General features: G+C 44.5%; 1 protein-coding gene across 1 annotated transcript in view; it reads left to right on the top strand.

Annotated features, from left to right (window-relative positions):
* bmp6 (bone morphogenetic protein 6) overlaps positions 1-27,148 on the top strand; it is a 67,040-nt gene that overhangs the window by 17,784 nt on the left and 22,108 nt on the right. The window contains exons 2-4 of the mRNA XM_083777835.1: positions 18,876-19,068; positions 25,707-25,855; positions 26,660-26,860. Of these exons, the coding sequence (XP_083633961.1) occupies positions 18,876-19,068; positions 25,707-25,855; positions 26,660-26,860 (543 nt within the window). The remainder of the gene's footprint in view (positions 1-18,875; positions 19,069-25,706; positions 25,856-26,659; positions 26,861-27,148) is intronic.

Here is a 27,148-nt window from a genome sequence, read left to right as displayed (position 1 = left end):
TGTGTGTGTGTGTGTGTGTGTGTGTGTGTGTGTGAGGGTGTGTGTGTGTGTGTGTGTGTGTGTGAGAGAGAGAGTGTGTACACGCATGCGCGTATCTGTTTATACTAGAAACAGCTGGACAGTATTGTGTGTGTAGGTGTGCGCGCACGTGTGTGTGTATCTGTCTGTGTGTGCGCGCGTGCGTGTGTGTGTACTGGGACAGCAGCCTGACAGTGTGTCAAAGTCCAGAGTCTTGGATGATTTCTGTGAAAGCCTGGATGGTTTTTAAAGGATTATATGCAGTATGGGGGCTACAGAAAACAATTGATTATATTGCCTTAAATGATGCCTGTGTTCTTAGACAGGAATCCTTCCCACTGAGGTCATTATGTAACCTGTGGGAGGGGATGGGAGAACTTTATGAACTAGATAGCCAAGTCTTCAAGTTGGTGTGTGTGTCTGTGTGTGTGTGCGTGCGTGCGTGCGTGCGTGCGTGCGTGCGTGCGTGCGTGCGTGCGTGCGTGTGCACTCTAGTACTTCTGGACGCAACGTCAGTTTTACTGCAGTATTTCCGCAGCACTAAATCATTGCGACTGTCAAAATGAAGACTGAACTGGCGTTTGTTGGACCAACGTCACCGTAGAAGGACTTTTAAAATGATTATCTACTGTATGGGTTGTTGTTTGCTTTCTTAGCCCAGGCTACTGGGGGATGCTCACACTCACAAGAGGTTATTAATTGCTGGCTATAGCGACACGTGGATCAGCATTATTCACTTCAAATGAATAAAATGAAGTCTTAACAACCCTGCTAGCAAACCGATGAGGTTGTGCTTCTCCTCACAATATTGCCATCCTTAGAGCCCCGCAGATAAAAACAGGTCAGGTTGCGTAAAGTGTGTGCCGCGTCCCAAACAATTGCATTAGATGCGAACGGATCCGGAAAGAATATGAATGCACTTGTATGGGACGTTGGCTTCCACACCGTATCGTAATGCATCTGGTGTGCATTCCTGTTCAGGACACATCTCTGTTGGACCCTGAGTCTCCTGTCCTGTGTGGTTACTAATGGTGCTTGACGGTTGGGCTGCTTTTCTTGCCTCATATCCTTACTATGGAAAGCGTTTGCTGCCTGGAACCCCCCCCCCTAGGCTCACATCACTAGGCTCTGGGTGTCTGTGTATGGATAATACACTATGTACCTGAATGTCTGTTACAGCAGTGGTTCCCAAAGTGGGGTCCGGGGACCCCCAGGGGTACCTGAGGGAGTTCCAGGGGGTCCACAGCTAAATGATAGTTTGGAATCAAATGGACCATTATGGGTCTGTAACTCAGAGAGTGTACAAATGGAACCAAATGGACCCTAGCGGCTACATTTGGTTCCATTTGTACACTCTCAGAGTTAAAATAACATTGATTTTACAATATAAATGGGGGTCCCAGAGATAGAAATGCTATTAAATGGGGGTCCGTACTCCGTAGACTAATGCATGTCAAACTGGGGGGTCCTTGAAATTAAACGGGTTGATAATCACTGCTAGAGCCGTAAGAGTCTTCTCTTATGGGGGTCCCTGGCATATCCTTTCAAATGGGGGTCCGCGGGCTAATTAGTGTCAATTTGGGGGTCCTTGACATGAAAATGTTTGGGAACCACTGTGTTACAGTATGTATGTAATAATGTGAAAATCATTTTTTCCTCATTGTTACAGAAACATCCTACCTGTTAATTTAACTCAGAGAGGGTCAGTTAGTGTACAGTACACTGTGCAGTATATTGGCTGTCTCATTTGCATGGGTACTTAACTTGGCTACTTGCATCCTGTTCTGAAACACACAGATGTTCATGGATGTGTGTGCGTGCGTGCGTGCGTGCGTGCGTGCGTGCGTGCGTGCGTGCGTGCGTGCGTGCGTGCGTGCGTACTTGCTTGCCTTAAACTCACACTCCTCTCAGTGGCCCGTGGCCGATCCTGTGGTGCCTAGTGTGTAGGCTTTGATGCTGGGGCAGTGGAGAGGGTGATGTGTGTGTGTGTGTGTGTGTGTGTGTGTGTGTGTGTGTGTGTGTGTGTGTGTGTGTGTGTGTGTGTGTGTGTGTGTGTGTGTGTGTGTGTCAAGGTCAGAGGAGAAGATCAGACAGAGCACAGAATAAGTCTCCACGGTCCTCTCTTTCTCTCTCTCTCTCTCTCACACACACACACACACACACACACACACACACACACACACACACACACACACAGTGGGTCAGAGTGCTGATGAGTCCCCATGGACCCACATGTCCCTATCAGGACCCCACTATAGCTGTCCTACCAGCTGCCTTCACTACAAAGCGCCAAAACCTCAGCGGGATGCGGAAGCCTGGGGGTCCTGAGGGCGGCCAAGCGTTACAGTATCACCACAGGCACATCCCACCATGGGTGTGTGTGTGTGTGTGGGTGTGTGTGTGTGCGTGTGTGTGTGTGTGTGTGTGTGTGTGTGTGTACTTGTGAGGGCCAAATGAACAGTGGTGTAAAATAACAAGTATGTACATTTACTTATTTACTCAAGTACTGTACTTGTGCATTTTAGGTACTTTTACTTTACTGGAGTATTTCCAATTTTCTATACTTTTTACTTCCCCTCCACTACATCTCAGAGGCAAATATTGCACTTTTACTCCACTACAATTATTTGAAAATGTTAGTTACTAGTTACTTTGTAGATTTTGATAACCATATTTCACAATGACAAAAACAGGGATGTGGGCAGGGAAACAAACCTACCTTCTATGGTGAGCATCATGAAGGTACTGAAAGACCCGCCCACTTCAGACATTGGCAACATTATGAAAATATACTGTAATTGTCCGGTTGAAAATCACCCGTGTTTAGTGTTCTAGGGTTAAGTACATTTTGATACCAATACTTTTGTAATTATACTCCAGTAAATATTGAATTCCGTACTAACAGCGACACTTTTACCCGATTTGGGTATACTACAAGAGAAATAGTTTACACTTTATTTTTAGAGTTAAGGATCCTGCACGCTGAGTCTGTTTATTTTAATCCGTCAGCCAATAAAAATCATTGCTAAGGCTTGCAATTAGGGAAAGATTCAGTTTGGGGTTAAACTCTTGAAATAGGAATAGGGGTTTGGAGGTTAGGTTTGGCGTTACGGTGTAGTTATGAACGATTTATACTTAGATGTTTGTGTCATGCACCAAAAATGAAATTAGCCAATCCACAATTAGCCAATCCTCAACGTCACAGTGCAGCATCACGCTGTGACCTTGTGGATTGGCTAATTTTGGTGCATGACATCGGCATGCAACTACGTATAACTCATGCTTTAGGTTTAGGGTAAAGAAATTGTACAGCAAAAGAAAAAAAGAAAAATGCATTTATAAAATTCCTGCCATACATTTCTTGTCTCCACAAGTATAGCAGTACACGTGTGTGTGTGTGTATGTGTGCGTGTGCGTGTGTGTCCGTAGACTAAAGGTGTCAGAACCAGGGACAAAGCATACAGTATGTGTTGCTAGAATCACGTGAAGTCTGTTTTATCCCCAATCTTTCCAACATGGCATCTAAATGCCAAAGTTTTGTGTTTGAAGTTTGGCTTCAATCTGTGCTGAAAGAGTAGTATTTACACCGTAAAAGCTTCATCTTAATTAGATGTTTTTCTTTAGGAAGGAACCAGCGGTATTCTCAGACGAGTGCCGCTTGTGTGAAGTGAGCTTTTTAGTTCCCCAAGAACGTCACATTTTAATCAACGCTGTAATTAGATGAGTCTCTGGAGCAATTAACAACAAAGGGGAAGACATGGAGATATCTGCCTCATCCTCAGAAACCGTCGAGTCTTGAGAGAAAAACCAGACCGAATTTGGACTGTAATTACATAAACACAGATGAATTCTTCCCGTGCCTTGGACTCCAGCGCCATTTTTTTATTGGTTTAACCATCCGTTAAACTAGTCTACACTCTTGACAGTTTCTTGGTGTGCAAAGATTTAATTGAGTGCACACTTTTCAAAATGTCTGCATGCTTTTTTTGAGTGGTGCAACCACTCCTACAACCAGCAATGTCCGTGTTCACCTATGTGTGTCTGTGTTGGTTAATGAGCACCAGTATTTGACTATGAGTACCAGTAGGGGCGCTGTTGTGCCAGAAACAGAGAGAGGGATAGTGCTGCACTGTTGCCTGCTAATGAGAGAGAGAGAGAGAGAGAGAGAGAGGAGGGGGGGAGTTGCACCACTCAGTTTTTAATATATTCTTGGTGTCGTCTTCTGTCTTTCTCTCTCTGGTCAGCAATTGTCCTGGAGTCTCACCTCTCACCGACGTCTCTTTAGGACAGGTAGATCAAATGAGGTCATTCACATTACCCTGCTATGTCTAAGCATCTGGCCGTTAAAACTTGCTAAAAGGTCTTGTATTTATTCTACACGAGAGAATCATTGAGACAGTCCAAGAGGAGAGCTCTCTTATTATAAAGGATCACCAACACAAACAATTAGTCTTCCTCCAGACACCTCCCAACAGGGAGGTGTCACGCCGCCATGCAGGGTGGATATCTCGCACAATATTTTATTTTCTGTCTAAACACAACAGGGGAAAGTGTTATTCCACGTGTTTCTGTTCTGTATTTTATGACCCCAAAGAAGATAGGGGGGGGGGGGGTGATGCATGAGTACTATTCCTGATCCAACACCAGATTCTGAAGTTGTATAGTAGTTAAGCCCATGTATATATGTATTCTGACTGTTCCTAGATCAGTGAAGTTGTATAGTAGTTTAGCCCATGTATATATGTATTCTGACTGTTCCTAGTCCTAGTTGTAATTTTGGAAAATGATAACTCCTGAGTCAAAACACATCGTAGGATAAATATAAATATGTCTCTCTCTCTCCCTCTCTGTCTCTCTCTTTTTGAGCAGCCAATCATTTTTTTGCTGCATTTCTTTTATTATGACAATTTAGTCCTTTTGCAAATTAAAACATTTCATATACTGGCTCAAGAAACTTCACCAGGAGGACGTACGGTAGCACCTCTGTTCTACTCTTCCCATTCAACATTCCACCACTGACAGGTGCCGTCCCAGTACAGTACATAGAAGTCGCTAGCGCAGCAACAAAGATTGCCCTCCCCACCATGGCTTCCCTCTATATTGAACACTGCCAATTGATCGCAACCCAGATGTACCATGATGGATTTGAGCAATTTTCTAATCTCAATTGAATTTGAGATTTGAGATATTTCATCCGAGCCAAGAGGTAAATTAATTTATAATGAATAATGGCCATTGTCTCTTTCCTATAGTCTGTCAAACCCCCAAACTCCATTATCTGTGTCACAACAACTCACAGGTGCGGTGCACAGCAGTGTATGCTATAGTCATTACTGTAGCATCACTCTCTGAGTTGGAGGAGTGGTACCGTTAACCACCTAAAAAGTTAATGGGATCTGTCTCCTGCTTACAATTAAGAACATTTTAATTCAGGGCATGCCAATAGCAGCCCTGGTCAGATAGCTGCTAGCGTTGCTGCGTAGCTGCGTAGCGCATCACACCAGTTAGATTCCAGCTGTGTGTAATATTATGACCTTGGTTTGAAAAGAAAGTGAACTGACCTGCTGAGGAATTTCTTTGGTGAGAGGTCAAAGTTCAGAGAAATGTAAATGTGTTGAAACCTGTTGCTTGTGTTACTAATGGCTAACAAAAATGAAGAAGCTTACACAAACAAAGAATGTTTACTAGTTATTAAAACTAACTAAACAACCAAAAACCCAAAAGGCTGGGATGCTCCCAGAGAGAGAGAGAGAGAGAGAGAGAGAGACATTGGCCCAGGTGGCTGCCTATTTTATAGAGGACAGGTCTCCACTGATGACACTCCGCCCTCCAATCACTCTGGAAGACAAAGACCAGATTCAGTGATGTAAATAGAAAATAGGTTTTCAATGTAATGGGTCCCGGGATCCAGGGGTGGTCTTTAAGATGGGTCACAGGGACATTTAAATGACATTAGTACAGTATTGCATCCCAGGAGGGTGACATGATTGCGTCCTTTCTCAATTTTGTGAGTCTAAAGGCCTATTCATAGTTTGGATTTTCGGTGGTGAGGTGACCACCACTTCACCGAAAACTTGAGTTGTAGCTCTCTTCTCTGTTTTTACTCACCAACGGACAGGTGGTCACCGAGACTCGCTCAGGGCAATGTGATTTGTCTAGAAGCTGTTATGTTTTTGTGCTGGCTATAGTACACTTTATAATAGTTGCAATGACAGCTCAGCTCGCAAACCACCACAGAGTATAGCAGGGCAGCGCTGTCCTCCTGCCTGGCCGTGTGTGGGGGGACAGAGGAATTGGGAGTCTGGGCTGACAGTATAGTCAGCACAACGCGAGTAGCTCCCCCCAGCAAAAAGTGGAACACACACATGCACGTGCGCGCAGCACTGCCCGGCTTTACTCCGTGGCACTGGTTTTGCGAGCCGAGCAGTGTTGCCATGTCCGCATATTATTAGTGACATTGGGCTTGTTTTTCTGTAAAGTTGCTTATATAAATATTGGTAGTTGTGGGTTGTGTTTTTTTGGGCATGTTTCTAAACTTTAGAAACATGCCCAAAAAAACACAACCCACAACTACACTTTAGAATCTAAAGTGTAGTTGCTTATTTGGGCTTGTTTCCTAATGTTTAAACCACCATAATGTTTACCACCTAATGTTTAAACCACCATGTTTGTCCAAGCAAGGACCCGAATAAATCACAGTTTCCCAACCACTGGTACTTGAGCCCCCCTCTGGTGGTACACAGAGGAATCGCCCAAAGATTCAGGTGGATTGAAATATTTATATTACTACAGGTAGTTCTTCTGACCAAGCAATTGGTTGAAATAGGCTATCCAGCCGTGCTGAAATGAGCACATCTAGCCGTTTAACAGAAGATTTGAGAACGGATTAATCACATTAGAAATATCGTCAGCTGTGCTGATTAGTGATTGGTTTTGTCAGAGCTAGGAATGGAACTAAAAGGGCAGGATATTTTCTGAGGTGGTACTTGTCACTTTTTCCCAAGATGTTTTGGGTTTTTTTAATAGCAGATCTACAAGCTCACAATGCGTCGCATTTTCAAATAGCCTAGTCAGGCCTCTTTTGGTATTGTTTTCATAGACCTGGTTGCTTATTTCTCTCACACAATGTGGCAACCCTGGAGCTGAGCTCCCGACGTAAAAACAAACTCCCGAAACAGAGCAGTGGGAGGACGAGAAAACAAATGAATGGAAATGAAATGATAGCAACAGCGACAATATAGAATAGGAAATAAACAGCAAAGGACCAGAAAGGAATAGAATAGAGGCAGATAGGCAGTAGAGAGAAAGTTGTCATAGACTTTGTTGTTTATGGAGTGGAGTGTTGTGATCATCAAGATCGTCATTTAACTGAATTTGCTGATATGGGTCATAAGCCTCCTTCTCGAGTATCCAGAAGTAAAGTGGCAATATGAGTTGTCCCATGATGAGCAGCTAAATGGCTTAGGGTCTAAACACCCTCAACTTACTGCAGACAAACAGCACATACTGTAGGTTGCAGCACATGCCGTTTAACTGGACTGTAACTCCTGTATTGATATTGAACGGTTCTGCCGAGCATTCCGTGTGCCAGTGAAGGGAGAGGGTTGTTTTGCTTTGTGTCGTGGTTGTGGGACGGGTGAGAGACATTGAGAAATTGAAGCTGAAGGGATCTGACGAAAGGCGGCCACCGGCCAGCTGTCCCTTCAAGGGATTGGTTGGACGGCAGCGGGAGTGCGAGAGAATGAGCTGACCACTGACCACAGAGCAGTCAGCCTGTCAACCACAGAGCAGCCAGGCTGCCTGCCTCTCCTACACATGTCCTGCTGTTCTGCCCCACTTCCAGAACAGTATTCATTTTACTATCAGTGCATCTCTTAGGGTTGTGATGTGATGTATTTTTCCTTCTATTTTTGCTATTCGTCGTACCGTACGTCCAACTGTACAGGGAGTAAGAAGCTATATCTATAAAGATACAGCCATATCTTTCTTTCTTTCTTTCTTTCTTTCTTTCTTTCTTTCTTTCTTTCTTTCTTTCTTTCTTTCTTTCTTTCTTTCTTTCTTTCTTTCTTTCTTTCTTTCTTTCTGTCTTTCTTCCTTCTATCCAGTGCTTTCCTCTCCAACTCAGCCAAACTCAGCCAAGCTCTCCGTATAATAACTCTCAGTCATTATTCCAGCAGCGCTCCGTGCTTTCACTCCAAGCACACTCACCCATCACTCATCCCCCGCCCTCCCTGTCCCGTTATCCATTCATCTTGTCCTTCCATGCTTCTTGCATGTTGCTCCCATTAATATCCTTTGCTCCTTTCACAAGACGGACGTCTTGTGGATTCGTTCTTCTCTCTCTCTCAACTCCGTCAGTCAGTCAGTCAGTCTGTCAGTCAGTCCGTCCGTCAGTCAGTCAGTCCGTCTGTCAGTCAGTCAGTCCGTCAGTCAGTCAGTCAGTCAGTCAGTCAGTCAGTCCGTCAGTCAGTCAGTCAGTCAGTCCGTCAGTCAGTCAGTCAGTCTGTCTGTCTGTCTGTCTGTCTGTCTGTCTGTCTGTCTGTCTGTCTGTCTGTCTGTCTGTCCGTGTTTGTGTGTGTGTGAATGCGTTTGCGCATGTGTGTGTGCGTGCGTGCGTGTGCATAATATTCTATATTCGAGGGCCAAATGTCCCCACAAGTACATTAGAATGTGAGAACAATCCTCACCAGAGAAAGGATTGTTTCTCATCATGCCTGATGAGGGTCTGAAGAACGACCGAAACGTTGCTCAATAAATCTAACTCGAGTGAAAACAGCGTTGCGGGATTCTTTATTCTTTTTTCTCTACTTCTCAGTTCCAGTTATCCGACGCACCTGTCCATTGTAGGTGTGCAGAAGGACTTTTTCTTATTGTTTCATGGTCAAAAACGACATGGGGAGTTAGGCTTCTAATTAGGACAGGTCAGGTTTAGGATTAGGCGTTAGGGCCTATTAGCCTAATGGCCTTTATACAAACTGCCATCCTATAATTTTGATGTCCTCGCAAGTACAGTAAAACCAACATGCGTGCGTGTGTGCCTTTCCATCTAAATGTATTTGCATCGAATGTATTTACATTATGCAGAATATCCCATTTCATACGTTTTAAAATTCTATAATGGGTATATTTGTGTGTATACAAGCTCACAATGCAAGTACTGACATTTGGAAATACTCAATAAAGTTAATAAAAAAAGGGGAAAAAAGCCTCAAAATTCTACGAAAAAAGTACAGTACTTGAGTAAATGTACTTACTTTCTTTACACCAGAGGGTGCAGCCAGATGTTGTGCAGGTGGAAAGAAGGAGAGAACAGGTCTATTAATGTCATCCAACAGGACCTGCGTCTCGTCTATCTCACCTCTCTCTCTCTCTCTCTCTCTCTCTCTCTCTCTCTCTCTCTCTCTCCCCCCCAGACCTGGCCCCTCTCTCTCTCTCTCTCTCTCTCTCTCTCTCTCTCTCTCTCTCTCTCTCTCTCTCTCTCTCTCTCTGTCTCTCCCAAACATGGCCTCTATCTCGGTCTCTCTCTCTCTGTGTGTGTGTGTATGAGAGAGCGATGGAATCCACAACCTTGTGGTGAAGATGTGTGGTCAGACAGGCCAGTCCTCTGGGTTCTGCTCCGTGTCTTCGACTTCCATCTCTCACTCTGTCAGCAACACGCGCGCACGCACACACACACACACACACACACACACACACACACACACACACACACACACACACACACACACACACTACACATGCACACACTCAGGCACGCGTATACACTACAGACATACACACAGATATCCCACATCACGCTTGCACATCCCCACACATTTTTCCCCAACTCCTTCCGTTGCCCAGTGTTTGCACCTCACCAATAATGTAACCACAGCCTCCAATCTTCCCATCTTTAGAATCACTTCACATCCGCCCCTGTCAGAGACATCCATGCAGGCCCCCCCTATTCCCTTTAGTCTGTTCTCCTCTCAAAGCGCGAGTCACGCTAGATGACTGCGGAGGTTATGCACCCTCGACGCAGAGTGTTTTTCCTTTGATTGCCGATGCGAGAAACCTCAGTGGACTTCGGCTCAGATTCAATGTCCAGAGAACGGAAAGGTGACTGGAATGATACTTATCTGCCATGATATGACTATGATATGAGTTCTGAAGAAGTGCTGTTAGGTTAGAAGCATTTGTGGCCCTGTTCCATGATTTAATATTTCTGATGAACTAAAACCAATTTTGACTGAAACCCTATATGCTTGACCGAGGTACCCCAGGGGTCTATATGCTTGACCGAGGTACCCCAGGGGTCTATCCTTGGCTCTCTCCTTTTCTCCCTCTAGATGAAGTCTGTTCGCCTAAAATAGCTTATCTACAACAAGGCCAAGCTTAGTTGAAAGAAGTTGTCACGAATTGATGTTTTTGTGAGCTTGTACATGGGTTACTTTGTAAATTGGCTATTTAAATGTTTGCCTATTTTCACCAAATGTCCAGAACATAGTCAAGGTTCAAGTGGTTACCAATTTCAACGTGGCATCCCTATTGTGGACATTTCATTATGGGTGAAAATATTTAAGTCTAAATTGAAAATCATCTATTTTCCCTATTCATCATATGGTGAAGTATAGTGCTAAAATGGCAAATAAAAAGAAGTGTGAAATATGACCTACTATTTAATGCTAGAAGCATAAGGAATGGATAGTTTGAGGCATGGAAACCATATGGTATATTGTGTGCAGGGGTGGCTGGTAACAAAGTACATTTACTGTACTTGAGTACTGCGTCTGTCTGTGTGCAAGGCATTGCTGAAAATGAGCATCTTTCCCTGGGTAAATAAAGGATATAACTTACTGTAGATACCAAAGAAAATTTACTTTTGAATACTATAAGTATTTTTTAAAGCAAGTAGCCTACTCCAGTACTTCAACAAAGTACAAATTTGACAGTGCAACTTTCACTAGTTGAGTAATATTTTACCAGGCATATCTATACTTTGACTTACAGTAAGTATACTGTCTGGGATTAAGTGCTTTGTCCACCACTGACCGTACTGTATGGCATCTTTAGGAAAATGTGTAAAATATCTGCAAAGAACTAACCTTTTTTCTACCTGCATAACTGCAGCCATCTGTGTGTGGAAGACAGATCACCGCAGCAGAGTAGACAAACTAAAATACACCTGACGTTTTTGGGAAGGAAAGTCAGACTTTCCACAGATATAACTGCATCTGAATGCTGTGTACATTTGATACAGAGTGTGTGTGTGTGTGTGTGTGTGTGTGTGTGTGTGTGTGTGTGTGTGTGTGTGTGTGTGTGTGTGTGTGTGTGTGTGTGCGTGTGCGCGTGCAGGCGTGCGGGCGTGCGGGCATGCATGCGGGCATGCATGTGTCTACTGTGTGCTTCACACGCATGGCATTCAGGAGCGCAAAAACAGTTTCATAAACTTGAACACAATAATGGATGAGTGTTTACAGTTGTGCTTTGAGAGTGTGCTTGAATGCAAGGGAAACGAATACCCAACAGCAGTATTATGCCAAGTGTGTTCACATGGATGCCACTTATGGATGCACTTTAAAGGGAATTTGTTGGCCACCTGTGTACGTGTGTGTCGGTACGACTGCTCCGAACCTTTGGCCATACATTGCAGAAACTGTGTTAGTGTAGGTTTAGGAGGTGGGCGTGAAGTGAAGGAGTAGCTCTTCCTGTTCTCAACAACTCCTGTTGAGATGCAAGGCTATTAAGCCCCTGCTGCTGCTGCTGCTGCAGAAAGCTTGTCTTTCCATATTTCAACATTGTGTTTATTTTTTCTTCGTAAACGAATGCCGTTCTTCTTACAACAGTGTCACACAAAAGAAGCAAACATAGCTCATCTATACAGTGCAAGCTCACAACGTGTTGCGATGCGACTCGTTGTGAGCTTGTAGATCTGCTATTTCTTTGCAGTTTTTAACCCGTTTTAGACCTTAGGCTAATAAGCAACAAGAAATGTTGTCCAAAAGCGTTCAAAAACGGGTTCCCGGATTGAAAGGTATAACAACGAAAAGGGATTCCCGGTGTTTAACAAGAGCTTGTGACTAAATGATAACTATTAATTTCCTGAAAAGTATAGCAGTTGTGGACTGGACATACAAGGATTTCACACAACAGCGGCATGGTGCTGTGGAGACGCTCGCTCGCCAACAGTGGAAGTCTGTGGTCATCTCTCAACGTTGGGATTGTGCACAGCCGAGTTCCTGGAAAATAGTATTCGGGAGGGAAGAATGCTTTCAGTCAGCCCTAGATCAATTGGACTGTAGTGAAGTAGTGTGTGTGTGTGTGTGTGTGGGGGGGTGGGGGGGGATAAATTGGAACAACTCAAAAGAGAGGTTTGTTGACACTTTCACCTGTCTGTTATCAATTAGCAGACCGTAATGGGCATGGACAAGTACTTGTTTGCTACGGCACAAACCTTACGTTGATCAAAGAGCTTCCTTGATAGGAAACAGAGAATTTCCTTTCTGTGTGGAGTTTGCGTGTTCTCCCCGTGTCCCCTAGGGTAGGTACACCCTCACAAAAAACATGCAGTAATCCTGGTCTCTAAACTACCTCCCCCTGGCCAGCCGGGGCGCCTGATGGAGGGGAAAGGAACTGAATAACGTGTTCCTTCCACGCTCTACGTCCGGTCGGGGAAACTCTCCCCTGTCAGCTAGGTGAAAAGAAGCGGCTTGGACTCCTCATGCATAGAAGGAAGCATGAGGTCAGTCCGCTGCCCCCCAGGTTGGCAGAGGAAGTGTAGTGCCCAGGATTACATTCGATAATTGACACTGAAAAAATTTGGGAATAAAAATCGTGGAATAAAAATTAAGTTTAAAAAAAGTAAACAGAGAATTTCAAGGTCCAGGGCGTTGAAGCCTGTTGGAAACTCATTTGGACCGCCCTTGACCTCAAACCACACACAGACAGAGATTTACAGATCTAACATTCCATCAACACAAACCCACATGCACCTGACATCATAGACATCCACACAGCAACATCTGCTGCTATGCGCAGAGGAGGAAACAAATACAAGTGCACATGTCTACACATCTGCGTGTGTGCATGAGTGCGCACACTTCCGTGCGTGCATGTGTTCCTGTGTGGGCAGCATGTGCGGAAATGTGATGAAACGGTCACTGTCACAAGTGATAGAAATAACATAGAGCTGATGTGAAGAACATCTTTGTCACTAAAGGCCATATGTTGAAGTTTGACTCTCTTTGAAGCATTGAGCAGAGAGGCTCAATCCTCCAATCAATTACCAGGATTAGTTGTTATGTGACCCACATGGGACCCCCCCCCCCCCCCAAACAAATCTGGATTGGAGGAGGCGTGGGCCAATATACTCGCCATGGTTGATTATTGGGTTTTCCCAGCGAGCGGCAATATGTACTATGAAGTCATCCAATGCCATGAAGAATGATTTGTCTTTGGGATCAGCAGGGCCTGGGAGCAGCATACAATTCTGCTGACTAGATTTTCACAGTGTTTATGTAGTGCGCTAATGGCCAACTTTGACCCGCAGTACCAGGGTGTGAGGTGGTGAGGCCGTTGCTTCAAAGATCATTTGATTAATTGGCTGGTTCCTGCAACCTACAGCACAGGACCTGTTGCTCAAAATGCATCCCGAAGCGTTTTGAGCTTGTAGAGGCGATGATATTTGAAAATCTATATCATATGAAATGGAAAAAACCAAATGAAATGTTACTTAATTGAAGGAGTAATGCGATGAGCGCGAGCCTCCTGCTCAGAGAGCAGAGAGAGAGGGAGGAGATGACCTTGTTCTGCCGTTCCACATGTGGGAGCTGAGCTGAGGCGCATCCTCCTCTCCCTCATTCCTCCGTCCCCTCCCGGGAGCAGACCTGGACCGTAGAACCGTGACTTCTGTTAAATGATTAGAGACATAATTTGTGTGTACACACAGTATGTGCATGGTGCGCAATGAGAGACACTATCCAGGGAGAACAGACTGTAATGTTGTGCCTCGTGTGTGTGTGTGTGTGTGTGTGTGTGTGTGTGTGTGTGTGTGTGTGTGTGTGTGTGCGTGCGTGCGTGTGCGTGTGCGTGTGTGTGCGCGTGTGCGTGTGTGCGCCTGTGCACTGCAGTGTGTATACTTCCGTGTCTGTGTGATCAGTATTTATCATGATGAATGAGATGGAATGAACTACTGGAGTTTAGCTCGTCAATTAATGTAGTTTTACGCATTTTGTTTCCACTTTTGATGTGCCCACGCACGCACGCACGCACGCACGCACGCACACACACACACACACACACACACACACACACACACACACACACACACACACACACACACACACACATACACTGATGTGTAAGCCATGTGGTCCAGTGTGTAGGAGTCTCTTGGTGTTTGAAGGGGACAAACAGACAGGTCCACCGGAGGAATCTCCCTGATGTTTCTGTACTGCTGTGGTTTATCAAGTCAGGAAGACCATGTACCGTACGCTACTGTATGTGTATCTTGGTTGAAATGACCAATCCTGCCTATACAGCCTACCGATGCCATTGGTAAGCAGGGTTCTGAATTGTCCACAGCAGGGATTCCCAAACTGAGGTGCGTGCACCCCCTGTGGTGACCCCCTGTGGTGACCCCCTGTGGTGCGCGAGCTCCTTCTAGGGGGTGCGTGACATGAAAAGGCTAATGGTGGTGCTATGGCTTTATTTCTCTTATTTCGCTTCTCCTGGTGGTTCCTAAAACCAAGCTGAAGCTCAGAGGTTATCGAGCTTTTGCAGTGGCAGCTCCCAAGCTCTGGAATGAGCTGCCTCTGCACACAAGACAAGCCCCCACCCTCCAGGTGTTTAAGTCACGCCTCAAGACTTACCTTTATTCCTTGGCTTTTCCAAGCACAGTATGAGATGTTCGATGTTTAACGTGACAATGTGCATGTTGTTTGTGGTTGTTTTGTGGTTTTTAAATGAAGTTGTTTTTTAATGTTGAAGTTGTTTTTTTTTTTGTTTTTTTTTAATGTTTTACTGTAAAGCACTTTGGTACAACGTTGTTGTTTTAAAATGTGCTATATAAATAAAGATGGTATGGTATGGTATGGATTTTAAATATATGAACATATGCGAATATATGGCAAGTATATGCAGAATATATGCCATAAGCAGGTTCATGTGATTATAGGAATTATAGGCTATATAGAGCTTATGCGACATGTATGCAGACGGCCAATTTCGAATATGTATGTATAAAAATGTTTGGGGTCCACAGCCCTCTGCTGTGACGGAAATCGATTTAGCTGTGCTGTGGGTAACTGAACGAAGCCTCACAAATCACAATGTTGTGTTCGGTTGGCAAAACCGCTCTATACAGGCGGGCTGGTTGTGGGCATATTGACTAGTGCGCCAATGGTTTATGTCTCATTTGACCAAAATGACAATAGTGATATTTATAAATGTTTCACCTACGTACGTAAAACATAAACAATACATTCTAAAGCAGTGGTTCCCAAACGTTTTAGCCCGTGACCCAAAAGAGCTGTTTTCCCAGTACCCAAACCAGTGAAAATAGCAGATCTACAAGCTCACGTCGCAATGGTGTTTCTTTCTTTCATTTTTCCTTGATTTAAATTACTGAAAGAACTTAATAATTTGTTTTCAATTCATGACATTTTTAGTCTTGTCTGGGAATGGTATTTGAAAATGACTTGAAGTAACAATAATTATAAACAAAATGTAGGAAGGGACCCATAAGAATGGGTCCGTGACCCACAAATGGGTGCCGACCCAGTGTTTGGGAACCGCAGTGTTCTAAAGAACCACGTTGCGGTTCAGCGCTCTTCATGAGTTTCACTTAACTCAGAGGTTCCCAACTTTCTCTGGGTTGCGGCCCACTCGAAACTCTTGAAAGCGCTCACAGCCCACCCATCTTTAGCTCTTTACCACATAGCTTATACTTCACCGGGCATTTCCTCGACGGCTCAAGCTTTCACATCCGTAACTTAAGTGGTTCTGTGTCGTGACTTCATGCATGCTAGCAGTGGTGGAAAAAGTACTCAAATTCTTTACTTAAGAAATACTCTGAAGAAATTAGACTAAAACTAATGAGCACTAACACACAACTTGCACACAATTCACACACAAATACACACACAAATGCACACACACTCACACTCACACACACACACACACACACATGTGCATGCCCCAGGTCCATCTCGGCACCTCACACACAGAAACTCACCCACAAATGCATGCACGCACGCACGCACGCACACACGCATACACACACACACACACACACACACACACACACACACACACACACACACACACACACACACACACACACAGTGACAGACATGGAAATCCCATCAGAGGTCAGATCCTGTTTCCAGCGGTTGATTTACTTTCACCAATCGCATTATATCGCCATATAAAGTGACACACATCCGATCATTTCATTGTGGTCTTGAAATGATAAACCACATGGAATATGATTTTTGTAATGAAAGAATCTGATCTGGGTCACACGGGTGGAAAGACCAGAGCAGATTTGTAATGGAATATGGTTCATATGCAAGATTTGAACTATAGCTGAGTTGTGCAGGTTTTATCACCATCAAAGGCCTTTACTGTAGGCTACAGTATATGGAGAAAAGTCATCATTAATGGTACAGTATTGAGTGTCGCAGTCCCGCCCCCTCGAGAGAGACCCGGAAAAGAAATCCCCGTTCATTTTACCTCATAGACTTTTCAGAAAGTATTTATTTAAAGACGTTTACGCTGCGGACAAAGCCAACTCTTGTCGTGACAAATCATGACAATAAACACAATGTTTTGGGCCAAACAAAGAATTAGAAAGTAGAAAAAAACGGCAGGTTACAAAACTTTTTAGTTGTTTTTCTTCTTTGTAATTATTTCTTTGGTCCAAAATATTGTGTGTGTTGTCATGATTTGTCACGACTCGAGTTGGCCCTGTGGGTCATAATGTGTATATTCCTGTGTTGCTCTGTCCTTTTCCCCTCAGTGTTTGTGTGAATGAGTGATGAGTGACTGATAGAGGATCAGCTGGGGTGAATGTGGGAAGAGTAGTGATTGAGTGAGTGATTGCCAGCTTGTGTGAGTAGACTGACCCACAGGGCCATAACACCCACCCATCTGACCGTTGAAGTGGTCAGAAGGGTGGGCTGCAAAGAGCTTTTGTGACCCTTTCTATCCAGTAAAGGGTGGTGAACCGACTATGTTTTTAAGTTATCTTCTGGGCATAATAGTTAAAGAATAGACAAACGTGGCAAAAAAATAGGAGAACATTTTGAGAGGATTACAGCTGGGAGTTTTGTCGATCTGCAATTTTTTGCTATTGACATTGAACAAAGGTTTATTTATATGGTTACGGTAGACACTTAGCAGGTCTGTTCAGTACACTGTGAAAATAATGTAGGAGAAAGAGAGAGAGAGAGTATACAGTATGTGCGTGCGTGCGTGCATGCATGTGCAAGAGAGAGTGTGTGAGAAACAGCTGAGGCCGTGTTCGTGTGCGTGATGTTGAGCTCTGCGAGGGAGACTTCCAGGGCTGTGGTCCACGGCTCCCCAGCTCTTTCTCTCATTCATTCCCCTGCAGCTCTCTCTCTCCGTGTGTGGTGCACTGTGTCAGTATAACTGGATGGACTCCGCAGGCCTCCTTTGCTGTGGGTCGCGTTCAAACCTCCAGCGGAGACGTACGGGAACCGTTTTTCCCCCAGCGGGCAAACACATAATCATTACGGCACATATTGAAGCTTATAAAGTGTAGGAGGCCTTTGGAGGGAGCGCAAATTGTTGGTTTTTGTAATTTTTTTCGCCTTCAGAAGTGGTCATGACGCACACACATGTTTGTTGCCGCCAAGGGGAGAAAAAAAAACATGGGCTTTTTTGCTTCGGACGGATGATAACAGAGGGGTTTATTTTAGGGAGACTGTAAGACCGCAGAAACCTATTAGTCAATGTGCATGAATCACATGTGATCACTTTAAAAGGCTTCTATGGTCAACCTCAGCGCTGTGTCTGTGAATAGGATATCCGCTCTTCACTAACTGGCGTCCTGCACAAAACCTCGTGTTTTCACTTTGAGCGTTTTTCTGCTCGGATCGACAGCTTTGCCATCGTCTCCCATTGGTGGAAAAATGATTCATGGGCACTGGAATCGAACCAGAATAAAGACATAAGCTTTCGTCTTCGTCCAACGCTCTCAGCTGTACACTCACCCACGGGATGTGATACTTTTTAGGATATTCGTTCATTCATGTACAAAAAGTATTGAGACTCAGGGTTCGCCGCAGAGTGCGGACCGCTGTATAAAGAGGGAAGACATTTGCTTCCCTTTTTAGTCTTGCCTTTGGCATTGTGGCGCCTTAAATTAAGAGCCATCTCAGACACACTCTCAGTTATTATGCTAACGTAATTACATGTTTATGTCCTGCCATGTCTAAGATGTGACCTATGATATCTCTATAGGGTTTGCCATGTCTGCCCCGCTGTCTGCCCCCGTTTTTCGCCAGCCTAAACGAGAACACGAGGGGAATCTGTCGTTTAACTTAAATTGTATCTAGGAAACCATTTCTAAACCTTCGTTCTTCTATATTCACTGAAAGTTCTCTCCGTTTCTCTCTCTCTCTTTCTCGTGGTGTGTATGCCCGTGTGTGTGTTTGTTCTGTGTTTGTTTTCGTTTCTGTGGTCGTGTGTGTGTGTGTGTGTGTGTGTGTGTGTGTGTGTGTGTGTGTGTGTGTGTGTGTGTGTGTGTGTGTGTGTGTGTGTGTGTGTGTGTGTGTGTGTGTGTGTGTGTGTGTGTGCGTGTTTGTGTGTGTGTGTGTGTGTGTGTGTGTGTCCATGTCCATCCATCCGTACAGTGGAGTACGACAGGGAGCTCTCTCCACAACGACGGCACCACAAAGAGTTCAAGTTCAACCTGTCTCAGATCCCCGAGGGAGAGGCCGTCACCGCGGCAGAGTTCCGCCTCTTCAAAGAGTGCGTGAGCCGCGCCTTCCGCAACGACACCTTCATCATCAAGGTGTACCAGGTGGTGAAGGAACACCCTGACAGGTACGACGCACCGACACACACACACATACACACACACACACACACACACACACACACACACACACACACACAAGGCCTGCACACTCCAGGAGAGAGATGGGGGGAAGACACGCGGCAAAGGCCGTCGAGATCGGGAGTCACCACGGCACGCTGTTGAGCTAACCGTCAGGCTGGCTCAGCAGCCTAGGTGCCCAGACGGTTGAGCTAACCGTCAGGCTGGCTCAGCAGCCTAGGTGCCCAGACGGTTGAGCTAACCGTTAGGCTGGCTCAGCAGCCTAGTTGCCTAGACGGTTGAGCTAACCGTCAGGCTGGCTCAGCAGCCTAGGTGCCTAGACGGTTGAGCTAACTGTCAGGCTGGCTCAGCAGCCTAGGTGCCCAGACGGTTGAGCTAACCGTCCAGGCCAGATGAAGGTGTTTTGGTGTAGGGATCAATAATACAATAGAATTGAAGCAGTAGACTAGCAGCACTCAATACATGTCCTTTTCACATGGTTTATTTACCTCTCATGTGGCAAACAACGGATGCATTTTGACCTGATAGGCCTTCCTCAGCGTTGAACAACACTGTGTACAAGTCCTTGGTCTGTGGTGTAAGGAGCAGCATGGCCTCAATGTACCGCTAGAGGTGTTTTTTTTTTTCTTCATGTAGCTCAGTCAATGTCAGCTTCTCTTTCTCCCCTGCCTGTTTCTCCTCTCCTCTCCTCTCCTCTCCTCTCCTCTCCTCTCCTCTCCTCTCCTCTCCTCTCCTCTCCTCTCCTCTCCTCTCCTCCTCCCCCCCCCCCCATCTCATATTTATAATGTAGAATAAGCCTTGGAGGAGAGACCAAAAAGAGAGCAAGGCCGACTCATGCCAAACATTGACACTATGGTGGGGGTAGAAAAACAACCAGAAACATTGCTGAATGGTGTTTGTGTTGCATCAACCCTGACCAGTGAGAGACAGAGGGGGCTGTAACTAATTTCAAGTCTAAAAACAGGCGTGTTTCACTTTCAGGCTAACAGGCTTTCAGGTTAACAGCGTCGCTTTGGTCTTTTATTTTTAACCCATTTTGACCTGAGAGATTCTAAAAATGTCTTCTACATCCTGAAAATAGCAGACCTACAAGCTCGTAGCGCGCCACTCGGTGGTGCGCTACGAGCTTGTAGATCTGCTATTTTTCAATAGCTAACACCAAAAGGGGTTCCCGCTCAAAATGGGTTAACTAATGTAGAACAATATTTCAAATAAACTCCTGACCGGTTCTTCATTTTCCAATTGCTTAATTAAGACAGTTTTGTCCTTTAATAAGACCAGTGGTTCCAATTACATTGGCGACACTTAGGCTTTCCTGAGGCATACCACGATTTGAATAAAGAATAGTTTATTAGAACAAATAAAGAACATGTCACTGTTATTTGAGAAAGGAAGAACATTGGTGATCTCGTGTACTGTATCAATGTATACTGTAATCAACGCAGTCAAGTCAATATTATCCTCCATTTGACATGTATTACATGCAATTCTACATTCTGTGTAAAATAAGACAAATACTCCCTAAAGGTACAACAATTTCATCAGGTGGGGTGTGTGTGTGTGTGTGTGCGTGTGTGTGGTAGTGGGGGGGTCCTTGGATGAAGCTTATCCACTTTTGGGGTTCTTTGATTGAAACGGTTTCGTCTGTATATTTTTCTGTCTATCAAAGGGTTTCCATGAGTATCATGAGTTACTTATTTGCTGCATTCCTTTATTCCTACAATGGGTGGTTTTGTGCGCCGCGGCCTGCGGGCAAAGCCTTTTATTTTTGTAGATATTTGGAGATTAAAGGGCCCATACATCTCCAATTTCTGTATTATTGTAGGACAGTTTTTCTACCTTGAAGAAAATGACAGCCTGGATGGTGGGCTATCAGATGGGGGAGGGTTTGAAGTCAAGTTAGAAAAAAGGGGCCAAGTAAAAAGGCGTATTTTGTCATTGATGTCAAATTAATTTGGCAAGCTTTATACAGCCACAACGTTGTAACTGCTTTGATTATGCTGTACATTTAAAATTAAAATTTGCCACATTCAGTCAACATGTGTTTTTCAACTGAACAAAAGATGAGTTGAATTTTAATTCAAGAAATTATGATTAGTATTAGCTTTTTTTTTCTCGCTCTACTTTTCTCTCTTTTCACATTTAGCTAAACTAGAAAAAAGCTTCCTTTGGGCTTTACGTTTTGATCCAGTGTCATGTGGCACTGCATGTAGGGTTACACACCGGAATTACAACGACCGCTATTCCGACGCATCGCCATTCTGACGCGCCGTATTACTGACCCTGTCCCTAACCCTAACCACACACATTACTGACCCTGTCCCTAACCCTAACCACACACATTACTGACCCTGTCCCTAACCCTAACCACACACATTACTGACCCTGTCCCTAACCCTAACCACACACATTACTGACCCTGTCCCTAACCCTAACCACACACATTACTGACCCTGTCCCTAACCCTAACCACACACATTACTGACCCTGTCCCTAACCCTAACCACACACATTACTGACCCTGTCCCTAACCCTAACCACACACATTACTGACCCTGTCCCTAACCCTAACCACACACATTACTGACCCTGTCCCTAACCCTAACCACACACATTACTGACCCTGTCCCTAACCCTAACCACACACATTACTGACCCTGTCCCTAACCCTAACCACACACATTACTGACCCTGTCCCTAACCCTAACCACACACATTACTGACCCTGTCCCTAACCCTAACCACACACATTACTGACCCTGTCCCTAACCCTAACCACACACATTACTGACCCTGTCCCTAACCCTAACCACACACATTACTGACCCTGTACCTAACCCTAACCACACACATTACTGACCCTGTCCCTAACCCTAACCACACACATTACTGACCCTGTCCCTAACCCTAACCACACACATTACTGACCCTGTCCCTAACCCTGACCACACACAGAAGCCACGTAGTTGGAATGACACTGCATGTCCCCTGCATGTACTGTAGCAGCAGTGCACTCACACATTAAATAATTACCTGCTTCTCTAGCACGTGTCTCAGAAAGTGAGAGTAGGCTGCTGAAGGCATACTTACTTATGCCGTATTTAACAACAGTGTGTTGTGTTTGAAAGTCCAAACAAACACGCACAGATAGAGAGACATCGGTGCGTGTCCCATGGGTGGCGCCTGAGCAGTATCTCCTGTGCTGTGTAGGTCAGTTGTCCACACATGCGCAATAGGGTGCTGGGCCCCCTAATGGCCCTAATGTGGCAATATCTGACCGTTTAATCAAAGCTGGAAAATGGTATGACACTTGAAAGCATGAAAGGTTCAAAGGCCAGACCCATGACTTGTGTTTGTACCAAGTTTGTAGACAATTGTCCTACTGGTCTGCCGTGGCGTGGGAATGCCACACACATTGACAAACACAAACACACACGTTGAACGCAACAAACACACACTGATTCTAAGTGTAGCATTATACCTTTGTGATCTCAGCTGAGCATGTATCTCTGCTGTTACTTTTCTCTCACCCCTCCCTGCCGCTCCGACTCTGAGCCATAATGATAGAGCGCTTAATTAGCCTGACACCCTTTGTACTTTTAATTTGGTTGGGGTGGTTTCTCTGACATCGGGTGAGGAATGTGAGAGATCACAATGCAGAAAATGTGGCACGCTGGAGGTTTTACGGGAACGGGCAGGTCACTGCAAATGCTTTTTCTGCACAACCATTTTAGGCTTCTATACATTTTCCTATAATGACCCACAATGATTCCATGAGTGTGAAAGGGATATCACCCTTATTAATTTATGAAGTTAGTTTTTAATAGCAGTTAATTTAACTCAATTCAAAGTTCAAACCAGCCCCCAGTGCCCCCACTCTATCTTATTTCAAAACTGCCCTCAAAACCCTTGAAGACTTGCCTTCTACACCTAATACCTTTTATCTTGTTTTAACGTTCTATTTTTATTAGTCTCTTCTTATTTTGTGGTGCCTATTTTAATTTAATAATTTTAGCTTTTTGCTTTCAGTAAGTAGTTTTGTTTTGTAAAGCATCTTTGACTACCTAAAAAAGTGCTATAAGTTTGATGTATGGCTATGATTATTGATTATCATTATTGTTATTGATGATAAACTACATAATAAACGTAGCTTTGTAGCTCTTTCCATATTGTATCGTTCCGTGCTTCACAATATTTCATATACAGCTGTCTAGGATTCTAGATAGTAGACAGCATAAAAACAGTGGTGACGTCACTAAAGGGAGAAATAACAACTAGCTCTATTTAACAATAGTTTATTAATGCTCTTGACTCTTGTTGACGCATTAACAATAAATATTTTATAGCACTTAATCTCCATTTTCAATTTGCACAGTTGTTCTGTGTTTAGATTAGTATTTAGTGGTTAAAAGTGGGAATTGGTACAGTTTTAGATTTTTTTTAACAATTGCACTGACCGTGTAATCACAACATCCTGGTTTTAAATCCCCCTGCCTTTCTCTCCTTCTACATAAAGCATAATAGAAAAACACTTAAATGCGTCCTTTAAAAATACTTCGGTCTTTCAATTTAAAAGATGAAAGTGGGTGACATAAACAGACCAGCTGTGAATGTAACCCACCTACAACAACACACCATGTTTTAACGACAGTCATGCACACAAGAACTATAAAGTTGTAACAAAAAAAACACAACTTGACCCACGACCTTATTATTCCAGTTCATTTAAGCCATCAGTCAATAAAGTCTGATTCATGCTTCGTTGCGGGACAGTGTTGCTCGTCTAAAATAGCAGACCTACCTATAAAGCTCACAGTATGTCGCGTATGCAACGTGTTCGGAGTTAGGCGAGTGACAGTGAGTGTGTGACGGACCGACGGAGCATAAATTACAGGCTTTACAGTAAGTCTTTAGAAGTTCATACCCTACGGGTGGCTTCATGACTGCCCCCCCCCCCCCCCCCCCCCGCGCCGCCATTTTGTGGGCCAAACGGCTCTGATTATGAGACAGCAAGCAACACTTACCCACCAACCCACGCTGCGTCTAATGTGTGAACTTACTGGTTGTGTGTGTGTGTGTGTGTGTGTGTGTGTGTGTGTGTGTGTGTGTGTGTGGGTGTGGGTGTGGGTGTGGGTGTGTGTGTGCAAATGTCCCCACAAGGATAGTAGAATTCTAGCAGCAGACATTGTTTCTGGTCTTCACAAGAGAAATGGTTGTTTTCTGGTTAAAAACGATTTGTGGAGTTAGGCTTACAAAAATAAAACGATGTGTGTGCATTTTTTGTTAGTTTAGGGGTTAGCGTTAGAGTGAATAATACTTGGTTGCACGCCATGCCGCACACCAAACAATAGCAAATCTACACACCCTCCACCACATTACGGCAAAACGATTAAAACATGCCATTCATTCCTAAAATGCTGATGATGTCCTCGCAAGTGTGTGAATACAAACGCGCGTGTGTCTCAAACAGCGAGCAGAGGCTCACGTGGACATATGGAAGCTGTCAGAAACACTCCCATTAATGACCAATAAAGATGGAGTGGCCGCATGACCACAGGGGCATTCCCAGCACACCTGGGTGACGGGAGTGTCCTTTGATGTGGTGGTGGCAGGAGGCCCGACGCTGTGTCATTACAGCTGGAATGAGTGGGGACAGCGGGAAGGGAAGACAGGCCTTCTTCTGAATCATACCTACTCAGTGCTGGAAAGTAACTAAGTGCATTTACTCAAGTACTGTACTTAAGTACAATTTTGAGATACTTTTACTTTACTGGAGTAGTATTTCCAATTTCCAATAGAGGGTATGTGCGTGACATCATCGCACCTGGAAGTTATGCGGGAACGCCCACTGAGTGGAAAAAACTACTTTCTGGCCTTGACAGCCCATACATCCAAACAGAAAAGTCCTGTCTGATTGCATTAAACAATGTTAAACTCACCAACATTGCAGCTGTACGAAAAGCTTGAATTATCCTCTTTCTATCTGCAAAGTTTTTGTTTCATAAAAATCCACCATAGAAACGTTATGAGCTACTTTCTGTCAAGAAATGCCCTGCATTTGATTATTTTTAAGTGTCAGAGTTTGGAAGTGCTTGTTTTCAATAACACAACAGTTTGCTGCCTCCTGCATTATGTGACATTTAGAAACAGGTGGTACGCAGGACGGTTGAGTGATGCATGGGTGAGGGGTTAGGGTTATGATGTCACAAAAATGGTGTGTTTTCGATTGGGCCTTTTGACTCAAAGGCTTTCAGCTTTCAGGAAGAAACCAAAAATACACAGGGAAGACCTATTTGAATATTCTAACCACACCTGGGGGTCTATTAGAGTAATGTTAACTCCGTAGACACATGCAAAACGGAGTACAAAAATCACAACAATCTTTAACCCATTTTGGGACGGGAACCCCTTTTGGTGTTAGCATTATGTTATGCTTTAGATATTGAAAAATAGCAGATCTACAAGCTCATAGCGCGCCACCGAGTGGCGCGCTACAAGCTTGTAGGTTTGCTGTTTTTGAAAAATCGAAGAACGACTGACATACTGTCATTTTCAAACAGACATTTTTAGAATCGGATCTCAGGTCAAAATAGGTTAAAGAATCTCTCTTGTTTTATGTTCCCAGAGAGGCAGACCTGTTCCTGCTGGAGTCTCGCAGGCTGTGGGCGGCGGAGGACGGCTGGTTGGAGTTTGACATCACAGCCACCAGCAACCTGTGGGTGATGAGTCCTGTTCACAACCTGGGCCTGCAGATCAGTGTGGAGACCAGCAGTGGTAAGATCTAAGAACCAATGGATGGATACTACATTCGGTGCTCTTATTGGGGAGGTGGACGCTTTTCAGACATTAGTCCGACATTCATCCGCATGTCTGACTAGCGTCTGCTCCCGTGCTTGCGGTTATGGTTTGGTTAGGAGATGAGGTGGGTTGTCATTTGTCGGACCAATGATTTGTCTGAACTATGTACTGCACCCCTCTTATTGTACATCCAGTGTATTGGGTTTGATCTGGTTGGACACTTTGCATGTTCTTCCCCATCAGAACAACCTGTTCAGTTCAATTCCTTTCAGGTGTATTTTCGGACTCTGGACAAATCTATCTATAAATGTCTGTCTGTACGTCTGTCTGTCTGTACGTCTGTCTGTCTGTACGTCTGTCTGTCTGTAGGCCTACGTGTGTACATCTGTAATGCACGGACGGGAACCCCTTTTGGTGTTTTGGTGTTCATTATGTTATACTTTAGCTATTGAAAAATAGCAGATCTACAAGCTCAAGGCTATGAATTTGGCACAAATCTTTGAATATATATTATTTCAACGTTTTTAACTCAAATCTTTGCTTCTGGGGGGTCCCTGGAACAGCATATTTTATTTTCAGATGGCGGTCGGTGGCCAATTTCATATAATGTTTGGGGTACTTGATATGAAATAGTTTGAGCACCACTGATATACTGTAGAAACACAGGTTTCTCAGAAAACTGTCATGATTTAGAAGACATTTTGTCAATTTCGACGTCAGGCCTAAATGGGTTACAAGTTGTGGAAACACAGAAACCCTGAACATTGTTCTCCGCGACAGGGCGAAGCATCAGCTCTAAGGAGGCGGGCCTGGTGGGTCGTGACGGCGCGTTGGAGAAACAGCCCTTCATGGTGGCGTTCTTCAAGGTCAGCGAGGTGCACGTCCGCTCCGCGCGCTCCACGGGCGGCGGCAAGAGGCGGCAGCAGAACCGCAACCGCTCCACACAACCGCAGGAGGGGTCGCGAGGGCCCAGCCCAGCAGGTCAGTGGGTCTCAGATCACTAGGGCTGCTGCTAACGGTTAATCCAACTAACGGATTTAATTGATTACAGGAAATGTATATCAATCAATCAATAGCCCTAGTTTGGGCATCATTATATAGGAAAGTAGTGAAAATAGCAAATCTACAATTGTAGATCGGGTAATTTCACTATTTTAACACAACAACGTTGTGCGTTGTGCAACAAAGTATAAAATAATAGCCTGGCAATGTCAGACTGGAACTTTATTGTGGAAGGTTTATTTCCAAGGGGCGATTACAAACAGATTC

This window comes from Protomyctophum parallelum (genome assembly GCF_964188405.1).
Source record: "Protomyctophum parallelum genome assembly, chromosome: 12".
In the NCBI taxonomy this organism is placed as follows: domain Eukaryota; kingdom Metazoa; phylum Chordata; class Actinopteri; order Myctophiformes; family Myctophidae; genus Protomyctophum; species Protomyctophum parallelum.
Note: the sequence above shows the minus strand (reverse complement) of the source record. Positions and strands in the feature narration are given on the sequence as shown.